Source organism: Pezoporus occidentalis, unplaced genomic scaffold, assembly GCF_034315485.1.
Source record: "Pezoporus occidentalis ecotype Australia unplaced genomic scaffold, CSIRO_AGI_Poc_V1 ctg20, whole genome shotgun sequence".
In the NCBI taxonomy this organism is placed as follows: domain Eukaryota; kingdom Metazoa; phylum Chordata; class Aves; order Psittaciformes; family Psittacidae; genus Pezoporus; species Pezoporus occidentalis.
The window spans coordinates 4,045,105-4,070,157 of record NW_026913856.1 but is presented as its reverse complement, the minus strand read 5'-3'; the positions used below and the strand labels follow the sequence as shown (position 1 = coordinate 4,070,157).

The 25,053-nt window shown below is 36.6% G+C and overlaps 1 protein-coding gene across 6 annotated transcripts in view; it reads right to left on the bottom strand.

Moving 5' to 3' along the window:
• WWOX (WW domain containing oxidoreductase) overlaps window positions 1-25,053 on the bottom strand; it is a 524,801-nt gene that overhangs the window by 255,225 nt on the left and 244,523 nt on the right. The window contains exon 9 of one of the 6 annotated variants that reach the window (XM_062618290.1): window positions 5,477-5,752. The exons of 4 other annotated variants lie outside the window; for them this stretch is intronic. In XM_062618290.1, coding sequence (XP_062474274.1) covers window positions 5,687-5,752 — 66 coding nt within the window. In that variant the 3' untranslated portion in view covers window positions 5,477-5,686. Of the gene's footprint in view, window positions 1-5,476; window positions 5,753-23,621; window positions 23,710-25,053 lie in introns of those variants that run through there. One more of the 6 variants, XM_062618291.1, reaches the window with a different exon arrangement.

The window sequence follows — 25,053 nt, the reverse complement described above, 5'->3', positions numbered from 1 at the left end:
CCCCTTCAGACCCAAGAACACACTAACGCCCATGGATATAAATGTTACAATAAAAGAGCAGGATGACTACTAGCAAAGCTTTTATAGCTTAACAGTATTTTGACAACAAATGTTCATATTTCATTTGAAATTTATGAAACCTTTGTGCCTGTAATCCCATGAGCAGCTACATGGTAAATGAAAGTAGCAGGCAGTCTAGATTAATAATATTTTGCTTCATACTGGAAGAGCATTCTAAGGAAAAGAAATCTTGCTTTATCTGCTCTCCCACTTTCTTTTTTTTTTTTTACAGTCTCTGTATTAGAACAGATTCAGAGCTCTAAAACCTGCTTGCAAATATTCACAGACGCCTTATTAATTTATGAGAAACTGAAGGACCCATCACAAGGTATAAGTAAGCAATTTAGGAATAACAAGTAGAGGGGTATGATACATGGCAAAATACCACCGCTCCTAGTGTTAGAGAGCTACAAGCGGTTTAAATCAAGTTCAAGGGGAATACCTGGAGTAAGCTTCTGTACTTCATATTCTAATAAAAAATTGGTATGGAAAAAAAAAACAAAAACTGTTGCCCTATGAATCATAGCCTTTGCTTTCACATTTTCACAGTTTAGACATACATGTATGCTAAAAGCTCAAGTGAGGCTTCTTGCACTTAAATGGCTAAGTGTCTAAGTGTCTTTTTCAACAGCTCTATTTATCCTCAAACATACCCAACACAAAGTGTTAGGGATTTTATGTTTTTTAAAAGTACTCTCTTAGTGCAAGCTACCATGGCAAATATGATGTGGGCCAATTATGCCCCTAGAAAGTAGATATTTATTTTTATTAAAATTTTCCTATCTTTTTTTGAACTTTCATATGGACTTATCTCACATGCACAAGGTATATTAGGCTAGCAAGACCAGACTGTGATGCCTTGCTTTGTTCCAAAGCACAAGTCACATGAAAGGTAAGAAAGGAAATGAGAGATAACTTATTTCAAGAAGCAATTGGAGATACACTTTTAAACAATAGTTATTAAAACCAGTTCTTCTTATGAAAAATACAGCTTTGTTCAGCTATTCTTAATTTCAAGTCGTTATGTGGATTTTCATTTCCTGAGTTTTATGTCAAAACTTAACACTTCAGCCTTTGAAAACCAGTATCTCTGAAAAACAAATACTGAATTTGCCATTAAATAAGATTACACAAAAATTCTTAGGTACTTCAGCTGTAAGATATTGCTGTAAAGAAAGTACTTGCTACAAGCATTTAGGTCAAAACCATTGTTCACTGGTGAGAGGCTGGGAAAACGTTGAAGCAGACAGCTGTGGAAAGGTGAAGGACAGAATGGAGAAAGAGTAATATAAAAACAAAGTTAAACATGGAGTCAAGGCAAACTGTTTTACTCAATAAAAAGTGTAAGACAGGGCATTAGATGGCTGTAGGAAAATCACACAGAAGATACACAAAGGTAAAGGGAGGTACCTGAGAACAATGTTATTAAAGGTACTTTGTCACTAAGGCACTCTATTTCCACTCTACTAAAAAAGGAAATTAAAAATACTGAGACATGTGATTAGGGTACCAAATCTCAAAAAATAATAATAAAAAAAAATACCTTGTTAGCTGTGATGCACAAAGAAAAAATTTCTTTGAGTGAAAAAGAAAGCCATCCTCAGCCTGAAAGTCCAACACTTAGCATGTGGAAGAAACCTTTGGTCAACATTTTGACAGTGATCAAAGGAACATCAAAGTAACATTTATGGAATATATTGCTAAAAGAGAAGCTCCTTTTCAATTCACAGTTGAGTTATAGTTTGATATATGCAAGAGTGCTTTAAAACCTTTCTCTTTCTTTTATTTATTTAAGATTCATCCTAAGTGGTTGTCATTTTTTGAGTCAACTTACATTACTACTTTTGGCATACAACTCCATGGACTCCTCAGCTGCTAGAGTAAAAAAACCACTTCCTTTATCTTCTCATTTTCCAAGAAAAGGTGAGTGTAACAGGGAAAAAAAAAAAAAAGGGCAGTCACCCTGATGTTTGCTTTTCAAAGAGCATGCCATTTTAGGGAAGATGACTTAGTGATTTATGCGAGAAAAGAAAAAAAAACTTAAGTCCTGTGTTTTTGCTAATATACTACAATTGACATTTACCACCAAAACAGAATATGAGAGTTATATTGCTTGAATTCTTTCCTCATAAACACACTTTGGACTGTCAAATACATTAGAAACCAAAGGAAGTCTTCCATCAGCATCTGTGCTGAGTGGATTCAATAACAGTCTAACCAATTTACTATAAAACTTTTATAGAAGCGTTATATACTTGCATCAGGTTCACAGTTTTATTAATTTACACAGATTTTATGGTTTCTTGAAGTTCTTATGTCTGAAAGAATGAACTGGTACTCAAAGAAAGCTGAGTCTAGTGAGAAAATGATCTGCTTAAATACCATTCAGTCTCATAAAAGAGTAACTGTACAGTAGTTACACCACCATCTACATTTCCATATTTATAAAAACTGATATAGGTATAATCAGCTAATAACTTCTGCTCCTTCTAAGGCACAATAAAATAAGTTTTACTGATCAGCTTTGTCTTTTAACTGCTGACTTGGAGGGGGAGGTGGGGTCTTGAAGGAGAGCAAGACAAAGGGAGGATTAGGAGATTTCTTTTTGTTTTCTAAAGAGAAAGTTCCAGGCAGTAATTGGTCCTCTGAGTTCACATTCAGGATACTCCAGAGCAATAAATTAGGGACAGGAGTTTTCCAAAATAAGACTAAACCATTTACATATTTTAACATTGATATATTTTATAAAGTGAGACTCATTCAGAAAACATTGGCTTTGTTTCTGTGTCCTGCACTTGTAGCCAGCCAAGTCTAAGAACCAACTGTAAACTTCAACACTAATATTTGGCCTGAAATCAGATATTGCCTATTGAAGTATACACCATTCTGTACCATATTATATTGCTCATGATATCAGAAACTACACAATTACTGAGCAGCTAAGAGCCTACCCAGAGTCTAAAAGCCAACTCTATTATCAGTACTTAATAATTCCATGACGGAACATATCCTGTAATTATTACCCCACAAATAGGCACAGCTTATATAACAGCAAAATTGCATAAGAGAAGAATAAGACATGAGAATACTGTGGTATAAAAACTCGCTTAGTAGAGTAGATTATTATCTATGGGTAAAGCAAATGTGTTTGCTCAGTAAGAGTTAACTGCCTCATCTTCCTAGGCCTAAGGAGTATTGAGCACAACACTCCAGAGTCTGAGCAGCTTGACAAAATGAGCACATAGTCACATCCTGCACCATGTGGACCAAACACATTACTAATAGTGTGTGTGTTTATATTTACTATATACACGCACATATGCATGCACATATACGTGTACATATACAATGAATAGAAAAACATATTGATTGATTTATGGCTTGGCTTCACGAGCAAAGATTTGGGAAGGGCTTTAACTGCGCTTACTACAAGCACGATGACCAAGGGCAAGTGGGATATCCAAAACTGATTGGAAAAAAGGCTGCTTAGGCAATCAGGAAGTGTCCGACCATGACTGTCAAAAAACATATATAGTATATAGAAGTGTATATATACATGCTATATACACTACTTCTATGTATACAGAGGATATATGTATGTATATATATGATGTATAGAATTTATGCCTATGTACATAGAATCACAGAGTGGTTTGGGTTGGAAAGGACCTTAAGATCATTCAGTTCCAACCCTCTTGCCACAGGCAGGGACACCTCACACTAGATCATGTTGCCCAAGGCTCTGTCCAACTGGTCCTTGAACACTGCCAAGGATGAAGCTGATTCTGTGTGTGTGTAGATACATATATACAGAAGTGTACACACACACGTGTTCACACACACATGCACATGCACAGAAACTTCTGGGTAAAGGAATGTCAGTGAGAATTTTTCAGCAGAATCGACCTGAACTGGAAGCAAGTCCCTGTGCCATCAAATCCTCTTTGTGACTCTCACCAACAGCCTGCACTACACTCTGGCATCAAGAGGAGTGTGTTACTCTAATCAAGCACAGGGCAAAACATACTTTGAAGACAGACAGATTCTCCTATATAGGTTCAGTTTCATGTTTGCTTAAAGTCTTTTGAGCTAAGTGAAAGGATTGAAGCCAGAAGCTTTAATGGTTTGTATATCTTCAATTAAGCTAAAAACCTGTAAATAAACAGGCAATGCTAGGGGATTGAGTGTGCTTAACCTGGGTCTTCTCTGAGCCTTTTTGCCCATCTGGTTGAACTTTGGTATTACTCCAAGAAACAACCAAAAAACTGTTAGTGGGTGAATAGTGGCTCTTAGGGCAGAAGAGCAACTCCAAGCAAGAAGCTGTCATGAATTTGAAGTGTCTTTGTTCCAGATGTTAATTTTATTATTTCCACAACATCATGTTTTTACTAATACTTAGAGATACACAACTTCAAAACCAAAGCTACACTAAATTACAAAGCCAAGCCCAAGTAATTTTGTTAGGTTAATTTTCCCCATATTTTCCCCACACTCAAATTAGGTGAATGAAATGCAGATAATTTAATATCAGAGCAGTATCTTCAAAGGTGTATATCCTAAATAAGATAATATGAGTGCACACTGTATCTGCAAGCAGTCAGAGATCTGTAATGTATGCTTTAAGGAGAGAAGGGCATGAGAAGATCTGATAAAACTCAGGATACTTAATCTCAAATACAAAGAACAAAAGGAGAGTCTTCCTCGAGGTATGACACAGACAAGAGTGAACAAGTGAAGGAAGCCAATAGGAAGCTTTACAGTAAAATCAAATAGATCCTTATTTCTGTAATGCGTATGATTTCACTTACACAAATCCCTGTATATTTCAAGACCACAGTTTTTAAACGGTTCAGTTGGATATTCCCTCTACCCTTCCCCCCCAGTGCTCTGAGCCATAGCTGACCTGGGATTCTATTACAGCCCTTTTTTTTTTAGCAAAAATTCTGCTCACATCTAAGAATTATATTTATAAAATACAAGGAAGAGAGACTTGATTATCATGTCATATAGCATACCGTATCATAAATCAAGAAATAGTACTCTCATGCAGTTCTAAATCACTTTCCTCTTTCACCTACAAAGACAACATAAAACAGGAGGCTTGATCCGCAGCTAACAGTTACCCATCCAGAAGGTATTTTTTTGATTCTCTCCCATCATCCAACATCCTAAAAGTCAAATAGAAAGTTCCTAATGAACAACAAAGATGAAACTAACATAACAGATACTTCCCATTAGGTAGGTATCTGTTTCTCTGGTACAAGTTACCAGAGAAATGTTGTGACTCTATACATTAAGTAAAATTATAGTAGGAGGGATTCTATTTAAACCTTTTGCATGATAATAATTATAATTATATAGCAAAAAAAAATGCAAAAAAATAAGAATCTTAGTTTTGGTTACGTTTCGATTTATTGTCCATGTTTTGCAGTTAGAAATTTCAATTGCTGCCTTCAAGAATTTAAATAAGAAATCGGAGGCCAACAAGGAAAATAAAACCAGTCAGTTTAAATGATGTATCGACCAGGGAACCATAAGTTAAATTAAGATATACACACTTACATTACAAGTAACTTATGGTAGTCACAAGTTTTCTCATATAGAATCAATACGTGGTTGTGCTTCTTCAAGAGAAGCCAAAGTGAAACATACCCTTTTGGAAAAGAGATCTGCTTACACACAGTATAAGCAACTGAAGAACAAAGTAGATATTAACAGAATATATTTAATAGTTATTTTCACCTTCAGTTAAATTGTGCCCTATATTATACTCCTGAAATAGAAAAATCTTAAAATAATGACAAATCCCCAGGCATCTTCTAAAAAGGGTACTATAGAGATTTAGAGGCCTCTAGTGATTTCTAGAGTGCTAGTTTATGTACCAGCATCAGACTGATGTTTCTTCATTGAAAACCTGCAGCCGATCATTCTCACAATATTTTGGGTTTGTTACATGTGGTGGGGACAGATTTTCTATTGAATTAGCACTCTGAAAGCTCAGTCAAGATCAGGTTTCATTGTTCCAACAGCAAAAGCATACCTGCTCGCACAGCCTCCTACTGCCCATGTTCACTATTTCAGAAAGCCAAGCCCCACTACAATACCCATGTCCATAGAGAGCAACATGGATTAGCACAAGCTATGTGTGGGCACCCAGAGTCCTACTTGCCTGCACCCGGGTGGCAAACAAAAGGTTTTGAGAGCAGATTCAGAGGCTGCTTTTTTGCTTATTTTTAGTTCAAGAATATTGTGCATTGGGTAGAAAAAAAAGAAAACTATTCTTGGTGAAGAATTCCAGGGTTTTCCTGATCCTCTTGACACACCATTTCAAGATTACAAGTTGTTTCAAGCATTATCATAGAGCAAAGATATGTGAAAAAAATTAGCCATTGTCTTCATCATACCACCAGGCATAATATATGTCCTATGTGTAATCTAAACACAGAGTAACAACTCACCAAAGCTAATATGTACAGGGATCTTTGCATGAACCCTGACCAAAACACACCATTTAAAAACCATCAGTCGGATAGGAAGGGCTTCTCAAGCGATACCACTTTTTTGCAGCCAAAATTCCTTCCCTCCTACACCCTTCCCTACAGAGCTCTCAGCAGCAAAGCAATTTACTCTGGTTACTAGATCTTCAATGCTAACAGCAGTTTTTCTCCTCAAAGTCATTCAGAGGGATGGGTAAACCAGACTCGGTTAAAAACAACCAAAAAATTAGAATTACAGTGCCGAATTTTCATAGATAAAACTCCACTTTTATCAGGAATGGTTAGGCTCCCATTCCTCTGAGCCCTGCATTTTGCAGTGAAGCTGCATGCCTGGAACTGCGGCAGCAAAGTACACGGCTGGCATGAAGACACCATCTATCCTCAGTGCATAATTCTTGACACAACATAACAGCTCATTGAAAAGCAACAAAAAGGTCCAAACTACAAAGGCCAGGACATTTAAGACATTGGATTCATTTGGTAACCTTGATCCCAAACTTTCCTGTTATTCATGAAGAAGTTCCCGAGAAGATTCTGGAAACTTTCCCGGTGGCTAGAGAAGAAATTGGCATCCCCTATAAAGCAATTGATTGTCAAACTAATTTTTAATAAATGATTTAGTGATACTTTCTAAACCCAGGTACTTTTCCTGTCTCACAAAAATAAGAGCAATTTTTAAAGATGATGATTTAAACACATTTTTAAGAGTTTGAACCTTGATGGTTTTCATCTTTCTTTACTCTTTGCAAATTATGAATACCTGATACAGTGCTTTCCCTACCTTTAACTCATGCACAAACAGATGATTTATAGTTCATGGTTCAATACTACAAAAACATCCCAGAGTGGACTCGTCTCTCAAGTTCAACTCTCTCCGTGTATTTTACATCCTGCCTCAGGCTGAAGATCTGGAAAAAAAATTCAAGCACTGAAGTTTCTTACACTTTCGAATAGTTTCCCTTTGGTGGTAGTAAATGCCCCAGAGCATGAGCCATTTATAACTTCTTCAGAAACAAATAAACAAAAGATATGTAACAATACACTTTAGGAAGTTTTCTTAACCTCTCAAGGGGCAGTTAGGCAAACTGCTCTAGTATGAAGTTTCCATCCATGATGTCTATGACAAGAATAGAAAATATGACCAGTCATCACCTATTTTCCATCTGAAACATCCTTAAAAGCAAGAGAAGGAGATGGTAGGCAAACTGAGATAGATAGGATTTTTCCTGCAGGATTTTTTTTTTACAGCAATTGAGTCAATAGGGTAGTTCCCCTTCCTCTCAGCTACAAAAAAAGATATGTATACTCTTGCAAACAGAGAAGGTCAGATTAAAGATGTGTACAGTGTGACAGAGGCAAAATCAGGCAGTCTGGCAGCAGCCATCCTGTTCTGCAAGTTCCCTGCGAACCACAGTGAAGATACTGGCACAAAAAACTGCACTGCATTCTGCTGCAGCATAATTAATTAAGCCTGACAACACCCCTGTGAAATACAATAGGTCTAACCACTAAACCAAATCATCCTTATAAACATCCAAATGTCAGCAAGTGAATTTATGTCAGATTTACCATTCAATCACAGGAAAAAAACAAAAAAAAAAAAAAAAGAAAAATCACATATAACTTCAAAAAAAGCACATTACATTAAGTAAAACTCTCTTATACTTTTGAATAGTAATAAAGAAATCAAAGGTATGACAGCCTTTTACAGGGATAATGCCCCAGAACATCAGTAGATAAATCTTTGAAGAGGTAAGAAGTATTATCAGGATTTCCAATTGCAGAATCATACATTGTGCTTGAGAATTGTCTGACATTATACATGAAATATATTAACTAATAATTCATTATGACAAACTAAATCATTAAAATTAACCAAAATCTCATTAATATAACGATATTGGTAGTTGGATGGGCTAGGTGGTAAGGAAAAGTGTACTTTATAGGATATTACACTTTTAGTATCTGGTACCCCTAATAACAACACACTGAGACAAACATAGACTTATGTTCCAAAAGTAACTCCAGCTTAGTTCTTTATGACTGTAGCTTGAAGGATTCTATTTTCTGTGTCATCTTTAAAGTGGAAGCGCAGTCACTAGCCGCTGGCTGCACTGTTTATCATAAAGTCAGCTCACTTAGCGCTGTCCAATTAAAATAAACTACAGCTGCAATGTATCATTATTTTTCTAAGTATCTGAAAATGTTCTTGCAAAGCCCAACCTCCAAAAATAAAACATAAATGAAAAGCAACAGTTCACTTGGCAACCCTCTAGGAGTGGATGTTTTGACATTATTTTCATGATATTAAATGCACATTTTCCACTTAAAACCAAGAAGCTCCTGTCACAAATGATTTATATTTTAAAATACTTTACATGACATAGGAAAGACATATAATAGCTTGCTGCTGTAACCTTTTGAAATAAAATATAGGAATACAAACAATATATTTTTCCTTAGATAATTTCTTTGACTCTTGCTGCTTATTGCGACAGACAGACAACATTTCAGTGCTAGCCAATGTTGTACAGTATCATTAAATAAAATGTCCAAACTCCATCTGACTTCCTACAAGATGTTCACTTAATTTTAAGTTACTTTTTTTCTATTGCTGTCTTTTAGTTCACTCCTGGAAAAATGACAGACTAAAACTTTTCCTTATAATCTTTTAACCAATTATGGTTTCAAAATTATTCATTTAAGTAAATTTGGGAAAACCAGGGTCTTATGACATGTTTGTATGTGTCGTTTCAAGCATGATGAAAGAGCAGGAAATAAAACACAAACTTTTTTTTTTCTTTGTTACTGACTTTGTTCTAGTTCTTCCAGACATCACTTTTAAACTCAGGCTGCCACCAACAGACAGAACACAGACAAGAGAATGCGATGCTCATCTACAATGCACGGATGTAAGGCAGCAGCGAGGCCCCATTCACTAACAGCAGCTAAGGAATGTATATAAAGTAAAAGCAATAAAACACTTACATATTGTGCTAAGCTCCCATGCAGAAGATTCCTGGGTGGACAGCACTACAGAAATTGCACAAACATTTTGAAGTACATATAGAAATTCTATAATTAAAAGAAGATTTTGTGTGGCGGGAGATGCACAAATTTCCTTACAGTCCATTTCTAAAAGTTCGACTGTATTTACATAAAGAACAACACTGCACCTTTAAGAAAATGTTATTTTTCCTGAGGCCCTATCAAGGTAAATTTCATCAGTATTCAAAGAATGAGCAAAGCACTTCAACAATTTATTTCAATAAAAGAAGACTTAGCTGAAAGGAGTATAAATGATGAGAACTTGCTTTAAACTGATTTATTCCCTGCAGCAATAAAAGGAATGTTTCTTCACTCAGCTGTTTAATATGCAAATATGCAGAGCATCCAGCTTCTGACAGCACATCATTAATAAAACCTTGCACTAAGCAGAGCTCCCGATATTTCATCCTGATGAAAATACATGATGATGATTTTAGACTGTATAATTTCAGAGTTGGAACAATGTACTTCCCAGTGCTGGAAACTCGGAAATCCACAGTTCCAGCACAGATTTTTTAATAAGTTAACCTATTTCCATAAGTTTGTAAGAATTGTGAATACAGAAAAGCTTGTTGCCAAAACCTTTCAACTGGACAATCCAAACCTTAGTTTGGGAATCAGTACAATAAAACCCATGTTACTTATAAAAGATAAATACATACACAAGACAAGAGAGGATTTCTTTTTTAATCAGCTATTTCCTCTCTTATTTACCAAGCTTCATGCACTAAGAAAATTCCCTGTACCTGTACTTCTATGAGTCCCTGTATATACATACTGATATATCTTCAGTAAACATGGAAAATAATCTTATAACTTAAAATGAATTAAAACAAAAATAAGGAAAAAAAAAAGGCTGCAACTTTACTTCTTTCCACTCAAATCTATGAAGATGAACTTGTTTATCTGACCATGCTGTAGCATTCTGCTGTGTTTACAGCCAAATTAAGTACACACTTTTTTCTTCATTGCTGATGCTAAAATTCTTACACTCCTTCCAGAGAAGTTTCCAAAATGGTTAAAAACTATCAGATGTTTGAAATAGGGAAAGGAATATTTGCCAATGCTTTGCTCTGAAGTCTTTCCAGACCAAAGTTGGACATTGGAAGCTGTACAGAAATGCTACTTTTTTTAAAGCATTACTTTGTGTAGAATTGATCCTAATGGGCAACAGGAAATGTCCATTTTTTTATTGGAACTGATACTCACACAAGGTTGATCATTTCACAACACGGAAATCCAAGGAGCGCTCATTTGCTTGCAATAGTAGGTAACGATTAACAACTTGTTAAAGCCTGGTGTTAGTTGTTTTTTTTTTTCTGGCTGAAACACACTGTTCTTTTGCCACAGCATTGCTTGGTCAAATATGAAGAGAGACCCTTCCTGCACTGCAAGAACCAAAAATGACTTTGCGTTTTAATTCAAAAATATTTCTGCTGTGAATCAATCATTTAGTGTATTTCAAAGAAGCTTGAAGGATTTTCCTTTGAATCATTTCCCACTGGGTACCTAGGAAACAAAACATCTTTAGGGCTAAATTTCAGGGGAAGTCTTGCAGGTTTTAGTAAACTTCTCCAAGCCAGTACTTTACATGTTTCTGTTTTCTGTGCATGGCAATACTCCCTCATAACTCAAATGGGATTAACCAATTAAACATTTCCCAGTAGTCTCTAAAATAGCTGCTCTTGGCATGTTTTTTGCATGGAACAAACCTCAGCGGGAGGATATGATAGAAATCTTGCACTATTTAAATATAGAATTGGGACATCAAAGAAAGGGTTGTATTGAAATAACATGGATAATTAAGGAAGTGGAGAACAGTAATAACTGATTTACATAAAATGCTAATAAGCCTCTTGACTTGTTCGGCAATTTCTGCTTTAGGCATAGTAACTGCGGGTTCAAATTTGTGTACTAATTTTATTTTAGTATTTTCTTTTTCTTCCTTTTTTCCTTTCTATTTTTTAAGCTCTTTACAGCCAGGACACTCTGTACCTGACACCAAATCTTTTTCAAAACAAAACCCCAAAGAAATCAATCTGAGTACAAACTTGTGGAAAAGTTTTGTACACATTTGCATCCAAGCAGGCATACAAAGCACAGACTATAAAGGCCTTTAATTACTTGTCTGCATGTGTATGGATTCAGACTGTATCTCTTCTATTTTAGTTCACTTTTATGTCATGCTGAATAATGTGTTACAAATGATCAATGACATATTAAAAATGTTAAATGCTCTCCACAAGTATCGGGACTGAAAGACTTTGAAAACAACCGGAGTGTAATGGAGACAATGTGTTTCCATGGTGTTATGCTTCTTGCTACTTGGAGGGCACTGCACCAGCACTATAGGTTATAGCTATTTTACATTGTACCCTTGTGCCATTTGCTTCTCCAAAGAAATTATATGCTCTGAAATTCTTGTTTTATTTTACTTTCCTACTGATCTCTTCTCACAGTGCTACAGCAGCAGTGGCTTTGAGATGTGAATGTGAATGAGCGTCTGAGCTGTTCCTTCAGGACATGTCTGCGTATTGACCTTCAGCTTACCCTGTTTCCCTGTGAGCCCTCTAAGCATGATCCATCGCTTTCTCAGGCCATTCTCCCTTCACCCCATTGATGGGTTTCAGAGCTACTTAAATTTCAAAGTCCTGATGCGTTGCAGCAGTGGCCAGGGCTCAGCTTTGCTCACTTATAGATTGTACAAGGTCACAATAAGGGAAGGGGAAAAAAAGCCAGAGCATTTATCAGGATGTATTGCTTTACTTTTTCTATCCATCACACAGGCGATGATTCTATTTTAGTGAAAATCCATTGAACTCAGATCAAGTCAGATGGCTGTTATCATTGGAAACTCAAGAGCTGTCACACCATAATCGGTACAAATGAACACTGAAACGTGGGGCTTGAGGCCGCTTAATGGTCTTTAGTGAATTTTTTTCTGTTGCTTTTTAAACACCACAAAATCATTTTACTTAAGACATTTCAGTTTGAGAAGACCATGACTTTGTTATGCAAGCACAGTTGATTCAATTACAGGTGATCTGGCAGGTATTGTGCAATTAAACACACATACCAGTATGCTCTCTGCCCCCTGCACACACCAGTACATGCATATAGACCATCCATACAATCAAAATTGTTTGCCTCAAAGCTCTTCTGATTCAGGTCATCTTCTGTGATACACTTTCCACTTGCAACAGACCACAGTGCAATATTAGCAGGAACTTTTGCAGCAATACTGTTTTGAGTTTTGTGAATGAGTTTTGGTAAAGCTTCCCTTTGTAGGAAGGCTATGCCTGCAAGAAGAAGCAGTGTGTAAACAGGGAAGGAGGAAAGCAAGTCTAACTTCCCTACTCTTTCTCAAATCACAAATAGTCTAGTATTACATTTTAATAAAAAGTTTGGGATCCTTACCATAGTTTAAGGCATTAGAAAACTTTCACTACACAGATATGGAATTAAAGGATATTATTCAGTATAATTACAAATGCATTCAAATTGCATCAGAAATACAGGGAGTGAAAGGACATAGCCGTCATACCTGACAAGAGTTTGTTCTTCCTGCAGTCCAAGCATGCTAATTATTCTCATGCTTAGACTTCATTCTACTTCCTATCAGTTGTGACAGACTCACCTTCTACTTGTTTTGATTTCATCACATGTGAATGAAAAAGACCAGCTAACCCAGGTTCCAGAGGATGTTGACAGATAATTAAAATTGCCTCTCTAATTAAGAGAAAAATAGCAACCGGCAACAACTGCGCTCCATGGAAAAACAAGCCATTCCATAAAATTGTTATTTTCCTACTGAAGCCCCATAATAAAATAATTGCCATGCAATTTCTGAAAGTACAAAAACAACCCAACCCTCTTCACTTGCCAGACAAACCCATTCCCCAGACACGATTTACAGTACTTGCTCAAAGTAAACTATCCAGCTCCACGTGCAAATCTTTGCCTTGAACACCCCCTTCTCCACTATAGCTACAGAATATGGCAGAGGAAATATGTGATTGTTCTGTAGGAATGTCCTAAGCTACATGGAGCTTTTGATTATTTAAAGTATGTTTAGATCGTAGGTTTTGACCTTCTCACATGGAGCTAGAACAACACAACACCAGAAATACCTCAAATCATACAAGATAACAGAGCAAAGGAACAAAGGAGCAAAGGATGGCTACCCTAAGGTAGCCATCATTCCCACTGAACAATGAAGAACAAGACATTTATTATTACTATTGTTATAAAGCACACATAGCACCTTATAAAAAGAACAGTCAAAGCCTGCTAGCTAACTTGGCAGATCTAAGTCTCCTGTCACTGCCATATTCACGAGGCCAGCATGGCCTCTCCAGTCCCTGACGGCAGCTTCAAGGCTGTTCTAGTGTGGTTCCAGCTTCCAGTGAAGTGCAAAACTGAAAGAAGTAAACCTTGAGCAAAATGTGCTTAAGGCATGCTTCCTTCTCACCTGCTTCCTTCTTGGAGTGGCCAGTGTGCTGTGAAAAATCTGCTTTCACATCCTGTAGCATCATGCAGGGACTGCTCTCTCCTAAACATGCCAGTCACAGGAATGGAGTGGTGATCATGCAGTGGAGGTCTCTGTGCATCTGGACATCTAATACAAACAAGTATTTCATATTTTGCCTGAACAAGATTTCCAGGCAAAGCCACAGAGAACAAGGCCTGTAGTTCTGTTTTCACCTGTCAATGCTTCCAGAAGGTCTGGAAGAGGGCACAGCGAAGGCGCTCCAGAAACTCTTCAAAAGCCCCTTTAAAACTCCTGCAGAACGGTATTAATAAGCCTTAATGTAATGGTGGATCAACCCCTTTGCTCTGTGCTTCAAGAAGCAGAAAATCTTAAATAGCCTGGTATTGTATCTTCAAGTCTTTCTTTCTAAAGATTAAACCAAATACAATTTGGGGAAGCTCTATGTTTAAAATAGTGTATTTTTCTTTAATGAGAAAACTACATCTTAACTTTCAGCCCAATTAAAAATTATTATAATCTTTGTGGATATTTTAAATGTAGCAAGCAACAATTCACAGACTTGTAGCTGTAGTCACCTTTGCATACACTGCACACTAAGGGAAGAGCACACAATGCAATAAAAGCTGTGTTATGATGTGTTTCCAGAAGTGAAATATCTTGGGCAAATAACTGATTTTCTCCTATGTTAACAGTGGATATCCAAAAAGATGTAACAGCTAAAAATATGCTTAAAATGCATATACTGAAAATCTTTTTATTGCTCACTGATTTGCAAGATAAATCCAGACGTTAGTGCCATCACTACTCTCTTCTCCCAGGTTTGGGGCTGGGCGGATAAGAGAAGATGGATTGAGCCAGGGGACTCTTCAAATGATCACAGTTAAGCAGAATGGTTTCTTCTTTATATCCTTCACTTGAACTCTGTTATTGCACAGGGGGCATCTGGAGAGTAGGATATGTGTTGTTCAACTATACCAGTAAAAACTTATTTATCTTCAATGAAATATCTGATGTCAACTGTTTTTGCAAACAAGCCTTCTAGCTCTTCTCTACCACTTTTTGTCAACTATCCAGATACTGGGCTATTTGCAAAAGAGATGTTGTACAAATCATGCACTCGTATTTTTATCCCTTAAGCCTTTTGCTTTCTATCCTGTCAAAAACTTCTTTTTCACAGCTTTTCCTCCCATGTAAGGGAAATACCTTCACCATTTCCAGCAACCGTGATGTCTTTCGCTGAAGTTTTGGGACAGTGAGCAGCAGTGGGAGGCACTATTTCACACGGGCCTTTAATTCCTTTGAACACTTCCATCTCCTTCTCGAGGGAGCCAAGAAATGGATATGTTTAGTTCAGGGTATGTGCTTCATAGTTCCCACTGCAGCACAGCAAGGCCTGATTTATCAAATTTCTAATGTCACATGGTTTCCCAAAGCACAAGGGCCTATCCAGGTCTTGCTTCTTTTTCCCACAAAGTCAAACTTTTCAAGAATACATCTGTAAAAGCCTGGATATTTCTGGCAAATAGCATATGGGCCCAAAGCCTGACAATTCAGTATAAGTACAATTAAAAAACTCTAATTAGGTAATTTCAAAGGAAAAGGGGAAAAAAGGCAAGCAAACCAAACTGAAAGCTTTTAGCTTCTTTTTTTATACCCACAAAAGCATGTTTTCATCATACGGCTCTTACAGGTTGTGAATGTTAATTGGCCAACGACAATAAAGTGCTCTGAAATCCTGATATGGCATTGAAGTTACCACAGAAATATGCTAAGACTTGCCACTGATTCCCTAAATACAGTCCATAGAGATAACAACATTAAAATAAATGGGCATAGATTCTGGAATGAAAATACACACAGCATTTTCAACCACCTTAAAAAAATGAAAAAGCAGAAATATCCCTCTTAAACAATTTTTGCTGTGCATAAAATTCACTGCAACTTCCAGCACTGAAGAAGTGATTTTCTTCCTCTATACCTTCTGTGTCTTTAAGGTATCAGTGATGGTGGCTGTAGAAGGAAATGTAAAAGAGCTGACGCTCTGCTTGGGAAGGGAGCACAGTAGCACGGTGGGCACTCATGCTCAAAGCAGGACTGACATTATATGTCCCCATCCCAAATAACAGTTCTATATTCAATTCCATCCACTGGAGATGTCAGCAAGGGAAACAAGGTTATGTGGCAGCAGCTACCAGATTTTACCTATCTATATAAACACATTTAAACGTGGAAATAAAGTTAGGGGAATGACCTTGAGGTATGGACTTTTAGACTTGTAACCCTCACAGAACTTCAACTTGAATGCTGCAAGTGGGAAAAAAAAACAGAGCATAATACCAATACACCTACCATAAATACCCATTGGAAAGAATTAAACGTGTTATGCACTTTAATACCGTCCCCGCCTGTGAACTGGGAAGGCTTTTGTACTTTGTGTGCTGCCTCATAGAGCAGACAAGCTTCTTAATAACTGGATGTTAGGAGAATTGAAGCAAAACTTTTATCTTTACTATAAAATCTCTCTTTTCAAGCACTAAGCTCCCTATGAAACCAGCATAACAATGCTCCTATTAGGTAAGCAAGGGACAGAGTGGATGCAAATCCCCATGGAATTAACGTGCCTGCTCCTGAGTCAGCGCTGGGCCTCCCAGCATCGACCTTGCCAATCAGCATGTCTGGTTTTTCCCATTTCCCAATGGCACAGGCCTCATCTTCTCTCTGAAGAAATCAAGCCCAGTATGTGGCACCTCTCCAAATTAGCACCACAAACCAGGGTGGGTTTCAGAGTCTAATTAGAATTACTAGAAAGTCCATTTTTCAGTAATTTCCACAGTACTTAAACAAAGCAAATTAAAGAGTGTGGCTTTATGAAGTATATGGTTAGTTTGTAACATCAGAGAGTAAGATGAACGCACCTACCACTGGCTCCATGCCAGTTTTGGTTAGCAGAATTAGGGTATGAACTTGGGATCTTTCAGTGAATAGATGCTAATACACCGGTGAAAGGTCATCAAAGCAGTCTGACTGCGCTATCCTGTAGAGATACTGAAGTCTCTCATTCCTCCACTATCTTTTGTCCCCCTCCGGTTTACCTAATAGATGATCCTAACAATTCACATTGGCAGGCCTTTGTAGTGTAATGAACACTATGTGGTCTGATGAATGCAACCACTGCACAGAAAACGTCAGTTCTTTCATTAAGAAAACCTTCCCAAGTTCATTGTATTGAACCAGCGCTCTAGCTATTAGGCTGATACATGACACAGTCAATTCCAGTTACACTTTAAGTGACTATTCATGTTCAGTGAATTCAATTTTTAAAGCTAATTTATATATGTTTAGATATTTACATGAATGCACATTTCTTCCAACTTGTATGCCTTTTTCTGAGCTTTCTGTTATTGTAGTAGAGGGAAGAGGGGGAGAGGGAGGGAATCTTATTTCCCAACAGATCCTGAAAATGCATAGCTGATGGAAAAGACACTGAAAACCGAATCAGCAGCTTTCTGAGAATATACTGGCATAGAACTCTGAATTACTTGTAGGTAGAATAAATTGCAGTGTATGCATTTATTAATGTTAAATCAAATATCTGCATGAATTTCTTTTTAAAATGACTACTGTTATTCACATTTATTTCTGAGGACCCATTTTCTGATATTAGCCAATACATTTCTTCCTGGTATGTAGTACTACAATTAGAGGCATGTAAACTTTTAAAGCAGGTAATTGAAAAAGTTAAGCTATTGCTGCTACTGAACAGAATGCACCAGTTTTTTCATTCGGAAAACCTTCCCAAGTACACCGTATTGAACCAGGACTCCAGCTATTAAGCTGTGCGATGACACAGTCAATGCCTGCTACAGTATCTATTGCATTTAAGCGTCTTTTTGTTATTATCAGCTTTTCTGTACTTTTTTCCAACTGACTTTGTTTATTGATAATTATTAGAAGACCACCGGTTCATATTTTCATTATACATATCCTGTACAGCCCACAGGAGTAACAGCATTTCTGTACAGAACACGATGAAGTCTTTGAAGCTTTTACAGTGTGCATAGATCTTTAGTAATAAAAAATAAATAAGGTCTTTTATTGCACCATTTGGATATCGAGCGACAGAAATTCAGCTTTTTATCCACATATTAAAAATGAACAGGCTGTTTGCTTCTTTTGAAATACATTTCAAGAATGTCTTAATTAATGTGGACTTGTTTTAAATTGATTATAAACTATTAAGTCTACTTTTCTACAATGAAAAAAAAAGAAATATATATATATCTATATATATATATATCTTGACTTTGCCAGGCTTAACATGTTTGTGGACTAAAACTCTACTCTTTAGGAAATAAAAGTACCTTTCTTGATATCGCATTTCATAAGAGAAATTGCAATTATGGGATGCAGGGACTTTGTGGTTTGACATACTTTGCAAGCAGAGAAGGGGGATGCCCTTCAAAGTTAGAGGGTAATCATTATTGACCTTGTGCATTCAAGACAGCATAGCAGGTTTCTATATAAAGAAACTAACAGAAAGGTCATTGAAAGCACTAGTGAAGAGACATGAAAAGGAAGATAGGACAGAATACAGCGTCAGTTAAGCAGGTTGAAAATTTAACTATAAACAGATTTGAGAAATGAAGAGAAAAACAAAAGAACATTTTCTTTGTAAGTGTCCTGAAAATTTATGGTTCTGCATTAAATGTTCACTGTCGGTTAAGTGGCTTTTGAAATGTAATTATTAACTTTCAGATTTTCTGCAAAGTTTTTTTCTCTTCTTTCCCTACGCACAGCAGGAAGCACTCCTTTTTTTGAACAAAGGGGCATGTGCTTAGGGCTGGCACTCAGCAGGAAGGAATTTGGGTTCTGGTCTTCCCTTCTTTATTCATACACAGAGTGTCTGTAAATCTCTCTTTGTTTCAATTTACCTGTCTGCAAAATAGGTACAATAAAAGCCCCAGACATCTCCCCAGGGTTATATGACACTTAGTTTGGCACTTCAAAAAGCACACTTTGTAGAACATTTTGAAATCATGGAATGAAAAGCATTATGTAATGAAAAATAAATTACTTTAGTATGATGAGGTTGTTCCGAAAATGTTCCATTAAAATGCTCTGGTTAGGAATATTAAACCACCAGGGATACACAATGAATACCTTTAATACGCCTTTTTCTTTCAAACAAAAATTTAAAATAAGCTGTAACACAGGAAAGGTTCTATTCATGTGTACTTTCTGCTCCTATTTAATTCAATCCCAGCTACTATTATACAGTTTTCACATATTATCTGCTTTCTCCTATAGATAAAGAATTACAAAATTGAAAGGGAAACAGAAATAAAAAGACTGGGGTCTTACATTTTTACTTTGATAAACAAAGATGCAAACCTGCTGACCTTTCTGTGACTCGTGCTATTTCTGTTCAACCTACAGTCTCACGACGGCTGTTTAAATTTGGCCTCGTTAGGCAATCCTCTCCTTTCTATTGGGTCTTTCATCTCAAGAACACCAGCCTACCATGCAGCTAGGAAACTGCAGTCCCAATACACTGAAAACCTCCACCAGAAGAGTCAATCATTCTTATTAATAGGTGCCCACAGCATCCTAGAAACAATCCACTTGCATGACTGTCCTGCCCCTTAAACCTCACCTCCCCTTAAACCTCCCTCCCCTATCAGCCCCATAGCATATAGTTTCCCAAAATATGCTTCATTTTCAAGAGACAGATTTATTACAGCCTTGTTATCACATTCATACTCTTCCTGAAAAGATAAAAATAAGAAAGACCTTACAAGAAGATGCTGCAGCAATAGCTAAATCATATATGTTTGATAAGGAATGGTTAAATCCAGACAAATAACTGTTCAATCCTACTTTGTATTAGGCAGATAAAGTCATACAGGAAATCAATGTGATCTATTGAAATGAAAAAAAAGTCCAGCTTAGGGACTATACAGTATTATAGAATATGTGACATTATAAATGGGCTGCTTCCATAAGTATTATACAATGAGAAGTTGCATAGTTTTTATTTATTTTTGTGTTTATGAATGTAAAAGCAGAATGTGAAAGTCACAATTTGTCAACAGGGCAAATGTGGGCAGCAGTGAAGTAGGTGAGTATTTACAATCTTTTTATTTTCCCACTCTTGAAGGGAATACATAATGCTCTCTAGGGATAAAAAGATCTTCAGTCACTCACTAGCCCAGGGCTCCTGTCCACAGGCTGACAGATGTGCTAAAATTATAAGAGAAGTGCTGTGATGTTGACTCCTAAAGCAGCCATCATTAAGGTTGAAATTAGTATCCCCTCCCAGCCATTCAAATGTTAAAAAGTTCTGACACGAGGCGTAATTGGACAACTTCACCTAGTGGGGATAGCATTCCATTTTATCCTACTGACTTCTTTCTGCCTTTTTCATCCCTGCTCCAATTTAAATGAAGCAAAACAACTTTTTATACATCTTTCACTTGCACAAAACAAAACAAAAATCTGCTTATGCAGAAAGACATCTCAAAAGCAGACATATGAGTTCACAACTACATATACAAGTAGTATTGTTTAAGGCTATACTATTTCAGCTGACAACAGTATTTTAAATAAGATGCAGTTAAAAAAAAAGACTGAAGGGAAATACAAACAGATGTCCTAATATGTATTAGCATCTGCTGAAAGAAATTGCATTTGAAAATGTAAAATACACTTTTCTGGCTATAAGTACTAATTAGTTACATGCAGTGTTAAGATACTTTAATCTTCTGAAATAAAAGTTTCTTGTGTATTTGTGGAATAAAAATCTCACTGGTATTTATGTGCACTTGGATATATCTCCAGCAAGTACACCAGTTGCTATAAATGGCAGCAAGTGCTAAAAGATATAAGCAATCTACACAATTAGATTTTGGGTCATTTAGATCAGTGTGAACTAAAAACCATGTTAATGTGCTATACACACTGCCACTTCCTCAAATATTGCTGAGTTTGACACATTAACTAATGGACCATCACCTGATAAATACTGGATGTGTGCGGCCAAATAAAGTCTTAAGTTGTCTCTAATGAGTCAGGCCAAGATTTTTACAATGACACAAAACCAGCAGTGCTGTTGTGCTGTTGTACTGTTGCACTATTCTTGTGCTGTGCATCTAAAGAAAAAGGAAGCATATGATTTAACACAGTTTTCTGATAGACCTTCCTTCTTTATATATGGGAAAAAACTTAAAATGTAGCTCAAAGTTCCACATTGCAATGTACAATACGAGAAAGCTAACCAGTGTTTTAAAATCAAATAAAATTCAATGTTTGTGAATGCTTAACACGTTGCTGTTGAGTCAGATTCAATTTATAGAGGTTGATGAATATATCTCTTTCTGGCATGAACAAAGAAAATGTTAATGCTGTGGCTCTCTCATAGTCCTATACTGTATGTCGAGTCACCAGCATCAAAAACCTCATCAAGCCCTGCACTTCATTCATCAGCTACATTGGGCACATTGCTCAGTGGGCTCCTGCCCAGGGCTAATGTGCATCTTGACCAAACTATGCTGGCCTCATGCAGACAGCAAACACACCTAAACTTCTGTTTCACTATCTTACAGGGCTTCCTCTCTGTATGTCACTCACATGGCAGGCTACTGAAGACTTACTGGGCTAACACACAAAGCTAGCTTTAATTAAAGACAGGAAACAACATGCACAACTAAGTTCTGCTTTGGCGCTGCTTTTGGCACTGGGGTAGTGAGTGCTGAACTGATTGAGAATGTTGACAATTAATGATTCATTCTCAAGGCAGTAGATGGTCCTTCCTGTCCTACATCAGCTTCCTTTGTTCTCAACCTCATTGGCAAAATGGTTTCCAACACCAAACTGTTAGCTGACCCAGCCAGAATAGTCTCTTCCAAACTGCTTTCTCCCACTTTCAAGGACACTAAGCACTAGTAGATGGGGAGCATTAACACAGCCTGCACACATGATGTGCAAAGAACAGCAACAAGATTCCTGAATCCTGGTTTTGAAGATATTCTCGCCTGTTTTTTTCATCTTGTAATTAAATTTTTTTGACTTGTACTTGCCAAGGATGTGGTTGGTCACCTCCACTTCTGTAACCTCCTTCAGTGTTACCCATCAGGCTTCCGGACTTGCCATAACTTCCACTTCACCAGAATTTATTTTTCATCTGTGCTCAGATTTCTATTCTCAATCTGTTTCTGTCTGGTTCATTGCCAATTCCTTCTTTTAACTGTAAGACTTTTATCCTACACACCCACAAGAAGGGCCCAACCCACAAATATCTCACCCTTTTTCTCTCTGCTCCTGCACTCATTATGCTGAGATCTTTGAAAGAAAACTTTTCCACAACAAATTCATCCTTTCTTCCTCTAATACTATAGTCTGTCTACAGAGAAATCTTCAGTTTAATCCAGTTATCCTGATTCACTATCCACATGTCAATGCTCACCCTAGATCAACTTTAAGATAGCAGTTTTCATTCCTAAATTTTCAAACAAGAATTTTTATGCTTTCTTTTATTCTGGTTACAGATATGCCCACAAGCATTTGCAATATTATCTCATTATCTTTTTTCATAATCCACATTAAAATTCTCCTTTTCTTTGGTATCTAATCTTTTCTTTGGCATCAAAAAAATAATCATGCCTAAAACAGGGCCTACCATATTGATTAATATTATCTCATTATATGCTTGTTCTTTTTATCTATCTCTATCCCTGACTTTTGATTAACACTTAAATTTTAAGCAATAGGGACTTGGAACAATCTTTTTGGTATATTTTGCATATTTATTAATATGGCTGGTCCTCATCTGTGACTAACAATCCAGGCACTGCACTAACGATAATTATCAACATCTTGTTGTTCTTCTTTGTTGATATATAAGCATGTAAACTGGATTTTATTTTCTGGGTAGGACTGCCAGGGACGATTGTTGGCAGCTCTGCTTGAAGAAGAAACTCAGGCGCTTTTAGTAATCTTTTTCAAATGAAGGGCTACAGTGTTTTCTGTTTTTAATGGAAATAATGGATGGGAAAAATTTCAGGGTAACCATTAGTAAAAATGGTTTAGAAAGTACCAATTAGAATGATTTTGTGTTATGTTCAGATAAGCAGCATGCACATACTTTTTTTTTTTTTTTTTGCATAAGCATATTGTAAGAAAATGAAAGTAAAATTAATTGCAAATTCTGCTTGTATATGTATTTGCAAGGACACACAAGCACACAAGCATAATACACCAAAGTGACAGTCATTCTCCATGTAAGAGCAAGAACATGAAACGCTAACTCTCATGGAGAAATCCACCAGACATGAGAAAGTTCAAAAGCCAGAGAACCCTATTTAATAATGGAAACACCAGCACTCTTCTCCAAAATCTTCAAGAGTTGGAGGCATTTAACTATGAAATCCAATGTCAACACTTGGGTTAAATTCTAAGACATTGCCATGCACTAGTTCTATTATTAGGGAATGAAAGGCGAACAGAACATGCAAGCACATTACCACGACTGTATTAGCTGTATCTTTATTTGGAATAGGAATTATTTTAAGGACATCTGAAGCTCTGTTTTTCTTGCACAAAATCTGGGGTGTGAACCTGAAAAATTAGCAAAAGGGCAGAAAAGCTTGAAAACAAGCTGATTATGGCAGTACTATCAAGAAGAGAGTGAAAATGCAAATGAAATAGACATTTTCTAAATATAGTTTAATTTATAAATAAGACTTCACATCACAGATTTGTTTATCCTCATTTGGTGATAATTGTTCACAGCAGAATATATCAGAAAATTCTATAATAGGATCCACAGCCAGGAAATGTTAAATAATTAATCACCCTCCCAGCCACTTGCATTTCTGTTGATATAAATGACCGTATAATTCCAAACCCAATTATCACTACTTAGCCATTCCATTTTGTAGTTAAAATCCCACAAAATTAAAGTGCATCAATTGTTAATGGTAATAGACCAGACAAGGGATTAAAGATTATTTTAATGTTTATTTCCTGTCAGGAGGTTTTTTTTGGCAGGAAGCACTATAGACAAAAGGCTACATTAAGATGAGATTCATACAATGTATTTAAATCTACTAATTTTTAAAAGCCTTATGGTATAATTACTTGTTTAATCTGCTTGTTCCCTGAAGATACCAATGGGGGTTTATCAAGCCAACTTCTGTATGTCTGCTTCATAAAAATCAAAATATTCTCTCTAACTCTGCAAAAAGCAGTCATGCTTACCATACAGTCAATTCTAACAAGAAACTTGAGAAAGGAATGGACTATACTAAAATAAAAGGGGAAACAGATTACCATCAGGGCTTCTTTGGATGTGAGGGTTCAGAGCTCTGGGGAGGGGCTTTTACAGTCTAATAGCTCAATAGGCAGCAAGATTAGGCTGAATTTTAGGCACTTTAAAAGATTATTCATCTGCATAAAGTTACAGACATGCATCCGTATCTTAGGTCTTTTATGATGAAACCATCAGATTTGGAGCTGGCAATAACTGTGCCAGTTATTTTAGGCTTACAGTCATATTACCCTACACAACCTCATTTGTTTGATTCTACTCTCTTTTCTGCATAAGCAGAAATCTGTGTATGTACTAAATATAAAAGCCAAGTGGGAAATATTTGTGCTCCTGTGTATATGCATTCCCTTCGCTGCCCATTCAGCACTACTAGCCAATTCTCAAAGACCTCCAGACAACTTACAGCATGAGAACATTATAGTACTTTATGTCCACTTTTTTTTCTTTTCCTACAGGAAATTCTTACTCTGGATATAACCAATGAAATAACACACTAAATTGTGGTACAAATAGCATGGTACATAATCACTTCATATTGTATCAACATCAGATATTGTCTCTCTGTTTCAAATATTTTGTTAGGAGCACGTTCACTGTGTGGCTGAAGTTACTTCCCATTCTTTCTCCTCTCT